Genomic DNA, 8,814 nt, shown 5'->3' on the forward strand with positions numbered 1-8,814 from the left:
GCAGGTTCTATGAGCGTGTGGTGTGGAAGGATTATTATCGTGCAATACACATATAGGGACAAGGACGAATCAATTCTTACCAACCAACTTGAGGAGATACGTACAGAAGAAATACCTTCAAAACGTCATAAAAGTTGAATCGCATGCTGCCATCGTATTCTCTTAAATCGGTATCAAGTTGACATGTAGCCTAACATGGTGGTGGCAGTTGGTATGAGGGAAGGGCAGTCTGCATTTCCAGGATATTTATTATTTATGAGTATGATGAGCTTATGACTAGGTACACTACGTTGAACTGAGCAAGACGTTTATTGCTACATAATTGATAATATTGTGATTTCCTGCATAGGTTCATTGATAGTGTAGAAAGCAAATTGCTTTGGATAAACAGAAGAATTTAGGAAGACATCTCCAAAACAACAACCAAAATTAAGTTTCAATGAGAATTGAAAACCCTGATTCATGCACTTGGCAGTTATTTTTCCTTTCTCGTATGATTGATCGCACTTATTCATACTTGTTCATATGTAGTGTAGATGTTATAATTGAATAAAGTGTTGAGTGAAGTTGGATTCCACCGCTTGGAACTCACGTTCTCCGGTTGTGGCCTAGCGTATTTTTGGATTGCTGTCACACTAACAGCAGCCCTTACTTTGCACCGTTCAATGTGCAGAAATGATCCATAAAAAAAAGAAAAACGATCCGTGAATAACATCTGAATGTTTCATAAAACGCTACCATAAATCCATAAAATAGTTCGGGAGTATCCATAAAGAATAATTTTATGATCCATAAATGTTTGGAAAATGATCCATTAAAACAATTTTTTGATCCATAAAATTTCTTTTTTTGGCGCAATTTTTATCCTGATGATGATCTATAATTTTGGTCATAATTTTGATAAAATGATCCATATTGCTTGGAAAGAAGGCCAATGAAACTATATTAACTGAACCTCACATTTTTGAAAATCTATGGATTATTTGGCTAAATTTATGGATCATATTACCAAAACTATGGATCATTTGAACAAAGTTATGGATCAAATGGTCAGAATTATGGATCATACAGACTCCATACGCTCTCTATTGTAAACCAGGGTTGCCATTATGCCAGATATATCTGGCACTGCCAGACTTTTTGGCATCAAAAAGAGAAAAAGAGAAACCATCCACAATGCCAGACTTTTCAAATATCAGACAGATTTTTGGTGACCAGAATCGGTAGTATAAGAGTTACAGAAAATCGTCTCATAAAAATGTGCTGCTCGGGATGCGAGTGCATTAGCAATTCAAAAACGGCCGCCACTTCGACTAGCTTCAATAAACTAATGTTTGAATCATTTTCAATATTTTGTAATCAAAGTGAAGGTGTGGTTTCTGTGGATGTAGGTCCGGACAGTTGGCAGGTTCCCCGAAATCGGTTTTAAAGGAACAAAGATGTTAAGATAATTGGCGTAATTTCTTGCGTAGCCTTGCGAGCAAAGGCATAGGATTGCTAATCCGAAGATGACGAGTTCGTTTCTTGGTCCGGTCTAGGATGCTTTCGATTTGGAAACATTCTCGACTTCCTGGGCATAGTGAACCAATTGTACTTGCCACATCTGATACACACTCATCCAAAGGCGGGCATAGAAGAGCTTTCAATCAATATCTGAGGAAATGCTAATTGAATAACAAGTTGGAAAACCAGGCCAAGTTCCAGTTGGAATGTAGAGCCATTGAAGAAGATGCTCTTGCGTTTCGAGTTCAGGAGATGCTTACAACGTTGTGTAATAAGAATCCCGATATAATGTAATCACATTGTCTATTTTCATGGTTATTAAACAATCCTATGTCGTTCTGGAATATCCGAAATAATGTGAAACTCATTTTGATGGACCTGAGTGGCAGCCAGAGAGCCTTCGGAAGATTCGAGACATCCGAAAAAGAGGACAGTTCATAAAACTCATCCCTCTCTGAATAACGAATTATTGATGTGCCCCATTCTCATGAACATTAGTGGCCTTCGGAGGTTCACGGGAAGATTCGGAACCTCCGTAAAAGTGGTAAAATCTTGATACTTATCTTAGAGGAGCATAATTTTGTTCAAAGCTTTTCATTTCCGTACTCTGAGTATCAAATGATTGACTTAACTCCCTTCTCATGGGCTTGTTACGCTCCAGAAGATCAAAGACCTCTGTTGTTATGGACAATTCATAAAAATTAAATTGGCACAATTTTGTTTGTTACAAAAATTCAATTATTTACTATATTTATCAATATTCTTTTTGAAGTCAATTTTTTTCAATAATTATTTATATTCTTTTTATAATTTATAGAACTTTTACAGATAAGAAAATTATTTTGAGCTTTTTGGTGGAATGTTTTCACCTGTCATAAGACAAGTTTATACAATCCCATTGAATTCCACCACTTAATTGTATCTTGACAGATACGTATTTCGACCTCAACAGTAAGGCCGTCTTCAGTGTCTCGTACTTGACTCGACTTAGTCGATAGTCGAGTCAAGTACGAGACACTGAAGACGGCCTTACTTTTGAGGTCGAAATACGTATCTGTCAAGATACAATTAAGTGGTGGAATTCAATGAGATTGTTTAAACTCGTCTTATGACAGGTGAACTTTTACAGCTTAGATATCATTCAACTCGATCTGAATTTTCTGAAATACTCAAATTGTTATGAACACCAAAAATCTCATTCTTACGGATATAGAATTGATTTGACGAATATCTCAGGCGGAAGCAGACCTTCTTTTAGAAGAATAATTTTGATAAACATAGATCAAAAGCAAACAGGTGGTCAAAATAAAGAAATTTTTAATAGAGGTCAACATAATTAGATCATATTTTTAGTTCGGATCACTTAATTTTAAAAATTATAAAGACAAATTTCTTCGCCAGATTTTGCCAGATTTTTAAGATGTAGCATGCCAGACTTTCCCCAAAAAGTAGTGGCAACCCTGTTGTAAACCTCTCACACGATCGTCACAGCAGTTAGTTGAATACAGCACTCGAACCAAACGCACGCTTTTTCTTTCTATTCCGTCGGTCGGTCAATCCGAACAATCCCGTTCAAAGGTGAAAGAATATTCCCGTCGTCGTTGTCGCAGTTCAAGTGGTTTGGTTCGCAAGTGATTTTGGACTTTTTCCCCTCGAAGAATTTCGCCGTGATCATATCACAGACAGTGAAATCGAATTCGTCGCGAGTGAATCACTACACGCACTGCAATCGTGAACATTTTTTGGTGCCGAAACCCGGGACAGTGAGTTGCAGTTAAGTGATAATCGCCATTGCGATATCGTGTCGGTTGGTGGTTCCAGTAAACCGCCATCGCAGTAAGAACGGCTTTACGTCCAGCACGTTGTCCGTTAAAGTGTAGTGAGTGAAATTGAACATTCCCGTGGAATTTCCTGTGGCCAAGCCAGCATCCTCATCACTTTCGTCGGCTCCAGTAGCAGCATTGTAATTGTATCGTGTACCCTTCCCAGCCACAGCAGTCAGCAGCAGCAAAATCGGTGAGGTAGAGTTTACCCCCGATAGCAGGTACGTGTCCATTTTGGTGGTGGTGACTGATTGGAATTAATATGGCTGGAAAGAAAACAAGCGCAAGCAAGGCCGCAAGCTCGGCGGCAAAATTGAAATTATTGCATCGTCGCCGTTCGAACATTTTGGGCTCGGCGATGATGATTAATGACTTTAATCGGTCATATGAGCCCACTCAACAGGACCAGTTAGCAACACAAATTGCGTACCTGGATGAGTTGTGGCGTGATTTCCTCTCCACACAGGAGGAAATTGAAGTTTTAGAGGACAGTGAGGAACATTTTTCGTAACAAAGGCGAGAGTTCCAATTGTTATACCTTGAACTGAAGGGATCTGTACAAAGTAAATTACCCACTGTTCCTCCCCCACCACCCCGCGCGCCATCGTCAGTTTGCGCTCGACCGGCTCCGTCGGTAACAAACGTACGGCTGCCGGAGATCAAAATTCCGGTATTTTGTGGCGAGATTGACAATTGGGTTTCATTTCGCGATCTTTTTGTTTCGCTGATTCATTCCAATCAGCAATTGACAGCAGTACAGAAGATGCATTTTTTGCGAGCATCGTTGACAAACGAGGCTGCTCGTGTGATTTCTGCACTTGATGTTTCTGCCGACGATTATCAAATCGCGTGGAATCTGTTGAAAAATCGTTACGAGAATCCAAATATGCTCATTAAGAGACACATGTCAGCTCTATTGGCGATCAACCCATTGAAAAGGGAATCCGCTCTCCCACTGCGAGTGGGAAACCCATGTGGACGATGGCGAGCGACCCACTTACAAAGAACTCCTTAATTTTGTTCACAAAAGATTGCGACTTATAAAAACACTAATCCTCCTTCACTCAACCAATACCCAGTCTGAGCCCAAATCGTCAAAATCTCGCTTTACAGCCCATGTTGCTGCAGATAACACGAAGAAGTGCACCTACTGCAAGCAAGCGCATCTCTTGTTTCAGTGCAGTGGTTTCCAAGGCCTGATTCCGCAACAACGCTTCGAGTTCGTCAAGAAGCATGGGCTTTGCATAAACTGCTTGAAGGGTACACACATGGCGAAGGATTGTTCCAGCAGTTCCTGTAAACAGTGCTTCAAGAAGCACCACTCCCTGCTGCATCTCCCACCGTTTATGTCTTCTACGGTTCCTGGGACATCTGCAGCAGCACCAAACCAATCAACACCAGTTGTAATTGGTCAATCGCCATCGTACCAAGTCTCGCCACGCGATGTGAACGCCGCAGTACGCCAACCGTCGGTTATGTCTAGTGCCACACAACTCGCGAGTTCGTCGTTTCGGTCGCTTCCACAATCGTACTCGGTCGGTATTGCCCCCACCACTCCGTCGTCGGTTGATTATTTCGTCGAAACTCATTCGCCTTCCTCCAATTCCTGTCAAAGTGCTAAAGTAACTGGCCATTCGCTCCAGCAAACGGTCGTGCTATCAACGGCAGTTATAAAGGTGAAGGATGTCGACAACAATGAGCATTTCGCCAGAGCCTTGCTGGACAGTGGTTCCCAACCTAGTTTCATCTCCAAATCACTCTGCCAGAAACTCCGATTGAAGCGAGTCAAACTGAATTCACCGGTTAGTGGAATTGGTCAGTCCACCGTAAACGTTCGTTTCGGTGTTACCATTTCGCTTGCATCACGCTTCCGGAGATCATCGTTTCGTTCTGGATTGTCTGGGTACAGCCAGAAGCTAACGGTGCCACTGCCTAGTCACCATATCGACGTCACACGTTGGCATATTCCACGCCATCTCCCGATGGCCGATCCTAAGCCAAAGGATCGACCTCATCATCGGTGCGGAACTGTTCTTCTCTTTGCTGGAACAACAGCAAATTATGCTCGCTGCAGGATACCCGCTCCTACAAAAAACTGTACTAGGCTACATCGTCTGTGGGAAGGTCGCGGATCCAACCAAGGATCCACCAGCAGTCCAGACTAGTCACGTTTGCACAGACGACCACCTCGACAAACAACTCGAACGTTTTTGGGAAATCGACAAATCGAGGAAATGCTGCCGATGTTAGGCGATTCCTACCAACTCGCACTCCGTCGTCTCCAGTCTATGGAGAAAAAGTTCGCTCTTAATGAGTGTCTTCGAGTTTTTGCAAGAGTACGAAAGTCTGGATCACATGGAGGAGGTGAATTCGCGCGCGTCGTGTAGTCCGCAGTTTTTCCTACCCCACCATGCCATCCACCGTCCTGAGAGTTCCACTACGAAGACACGAATCGTATTCGATGGATCCTGTCGTAGCTCCACCAGTTTGTCGTTAAACGAGATTCTTTTTGTCGGACCAACAGTACAGCCAGCTCTGTACTCTACCGTCATCAACATTCGCTTGCCTCGATACGCGGTTACTGCTGATGCTGAAAAGATGTTTCGACAGATCTGGGTGCATCCAGAAGACCGAATGTATCAGCAGATTCTGTTCCGAACAAATCCATCGGAGTCGGTCCGCATTTATCAGCTTAAAACCGTTACCTACGGATTAGCTAGCTTGCCGTTCCATGCAACACGCGTTCTGAATCAATTGGCTATTGACGAAGGAGAACGCTTTCCGTTAGCAGACCCCGTGACAAGGAAAGGGACTTATGTGGACGATGTACTCACCGGCCATGATGACATGAATCTACTTGTCGAGACTTGTCGGCAGTTAATGGAAATACTGAGAATAGCAGACCTCGTGCTCAGAAAATGGGCAACAAACGACACATCCGTCCTCAGTTACGTACCTCGTCAATTGTGGGAAACCAAACCAGAACTCGAAATAGATCGCACACCTAAAAAAAAAGACCCTAGGACTACTTTGGATGCCCCAATCAGACACATTTCAGTTCAAGATCCCAGTTCTGCCGCAGCTGCAAGTCGCGCCTCGTCGTATCCGAAATGTCGCAATTATTTGACCCTCTTGGCCTTCTTGGACCTGTAGTGGTTAAAGCTAAAATGTTGGTCCAAGTCCTTTGGGCAGAGCACTGGTCGTGGGACGATCAACTGTCTGAAGAACACGCTTCCTGGTGGGCAACCTATCGCTCGGAGCTCAACCAGCTACAATCACTCTCCGTGCCGCGCAGGGCAGTTAAAAATCGACCATACAGTTTGCACTGCTTCTGCGATCTATCGAAAGCAGCATATGGCTGCTGTATCTACGTCGTCTCAACTGACGAATTCAAACAATGCCACAGTCATCTAATGACAGCCTAATGTTGTGTCCTGGGCAGTAAATTCCTCGACTTGAACTGTGCGCCGCTCTTTCTGGTAGCCAGTTGGCTGACACTCTTCTGAGGGAAGCCGATTTCGGCGAACCATCAACGTTTTGTGTGGAATCCAGAATTGTTTTGCACTGGTTAAAATCTCTGTCGGATGTATGGAAAGTCTTCGTGTCGAACCGAATCGCAGAGATCCAGCGCCTAGTCAATAGCTCCAAGCGGAGGCATGTCCCGACGAAACTGAATCCAGCTGATCGTATTTCTTGAGGAATGATAGCAAGTCAGATCTCGACGGACGAATTGTGGTGGTATGTACCAAGTTTTCTTAAGGACCCCGTCGACAGTTGGCCCGAGTGTGTGGTTTCGACGCCGGATGCTCATCATTTGCAGCAAGAAGCTTGTCCAGTGCACTCTATGCACAGTACTATTGTCGACTCAACAATCTTTGATCGTTTTTCGGACCTAGCCAAGCTGGTGCGGGTAGTAGCACGATGCTATCGATTCTTTAACAATGCCAAACTCCCTCGAAATGATCGCATCGATGGTTCACTGAATCCCGAAGAAGGTGAACATGCACTCAAGATCCTCGTCCGACAAGCCCAACTGGATAATTTCCCTATGGAAGTTCGTCATTATAGCCACATCCAAGGTGCACAAGCTGCTACAGTTTTGCCAATGTCGAAGTCACTACTCAAGGACCTAAAGTTGTTCATGGATCAGTTAGGATTGCTTAGACTTTACGGAAGACTTGCGAACATGAAGACCTGCTTCGACACTCGCTTTCCGATACTGCTCCCAGCTGATCACCGACTCAGTTGGCTCATCGCCCGATCGTACCATATTCGAACACTTCACGGCAGTCCCACGCTCACACTCGCAACCATCCGTCAGCGATTCTGGCCAGTCCGGGGTCGACAACTAGCACGCAAAGTGGTACGTCAATGTGTTACCTGTTTCCGGTGTCAACCACGACTAGCTCAACAAATAATGGCACCTCTTCCATCTGTTCGCGTGTCACCTGCTAGACCGTTCATACACTCGGGGATGGATTACTGTGGACCGTTTTTCGTACGTCCGTTAAGTGGTCGGGGCGCGTCGGTAAAAGTGTACGTCGGACTATTCGTGTGCCTCGTGGTTAAAGCTGTGCACCTTGAAGTCGTCGCAGATTTGTCCTCCGTTGCCTGCATAAACGCCGTCAAACGTTTCGTGGCTCGTCGCGGTCGTGTGCTCGAACTACATTGCGACAACGCGACTGCTTTCGTCGGAGCAGACCGAGAACTTCGCACAATGCGAGACGAGTTTCGTCGTCAATTTCGGTCCACGGACTGGGAAAACTTCTGCTTGGAAAGTGGAATCCAATTTCGCTTCATCCCGGCTCGTTCGCCACACTTTGGCGGTATCTGGGAAGCCGGAATAAAATCCTTCAAGCACCACTTTCGGCGCATCATGGGCAACCGCTCATTCTCCGTGGACCAGCTCCAAACCGTCGTTGTCCAGATCGAATCGGTGCTCAATTCCCGTCCTCTCTCTCCGCTTACAGATTCTCCTGACGATTGTTCCGCTTTAACTCCTGGCCACTTCCTGAATGGCGAACACCTCGTTGGCATCAATCCGAATCGTCTGCATTTTTCAGGAGATGCAAAAATTGGTCCAAGATCTCTGGCGTTGCTGTCAATTGCTTCAGCTACGTCAGTCAGCTTCAGCAGCGATTGAAGTGGAAACAGCCACAGTCTGATGTCCGTGCTGCTCAGCTAGTGCTTGTCAAGCAAGCGAACGTACCCCCGCTCCAATGGCCATTGGGGCGGATTGTCGACACTGTAGCAGGCAAGGATGGAAGAGTTCGGGTAGTCATTGTCAAGACTGTCTCCGGACAATACAAGCGAGCGGTCACTGAGATCGCTGTCCTGCCTGCAGAATCCACCGAAGATGACAACAAGGCCGACAGCGTGGTTGCTAGATCGTGACTGGCCGAGTTCCGACGATTGCAGAAAATGGTTGAAGCGGACGGCTTCAACGGCGGCCGGCATGTTTAGAACACTCTTTACTTAGTTTGAACTA

General features: G+C 44.9%; 2 protein-coding genes across 2 annotated transcripts; both read left to right on the forward strand.

Annotated features, from left to right (window-relative positions):
• The first annotated feature begins 5,636 nt into the window (after positions 1-5,636).
• LOC134206842 (uncharacterized) lies at positions 5,637-6,479 on the forward strand. The gene has a single exon (XM_062682573.1). It carries the CDS (start codon positions 5,637-5,639, stop codon positions 6,477-6,479), a length of 843 nt encoding a protein of 280 aa, XP_062538557.1.
• A 547-nt stretch (positions 6,480-7,026) lies between these two features.
• LOC134206843 (uncharacterized) lies at positions 7,027-8,469 on the forward strand. Its single transcript, XM_062682574.1, has one exon. It carries the CDS (start codon positions 7,027-7,029, stop codon positions 8,467-8,469), a length of 1,443 nt encoding a protein of 480 aa, XP_062538558.1.
• Positions 8,470-8,814: the final 345 nt, after the last annotated feature.

This window comes from Armigeres subalbatus, chromosome 1 (assembly GCF_024139115.2).
Source record: "Armigeres subalbatus isolate Guangzhou_Male chromosome 1, GZ_Asu_2, whole genome shotgun sequence".
Classification (NCBI taxonomy): Eukaryota; Metazoa; Arthropoda; class Insecta; order Diptera; family Culicidae; genus Armigeres; species Armigeres subalbatus.

Bases quoted from the DNA above. Each gene is read 5' to 3' on its own strand.
- LOC134206842 (XM_062682573.1), top strand. From the start codon at position 5,637: ATGAGTGTCTTCGAGTTTTTGCAAGAGTACGAAAGTCTGGATCACATG.
- LOC134206843 (XM_062682574.1), top strand. From the start codon at position 7,027: ATGATAGCAAGTCAGATCTCGACGGACGAATTGTGGTGGTATGTACCA.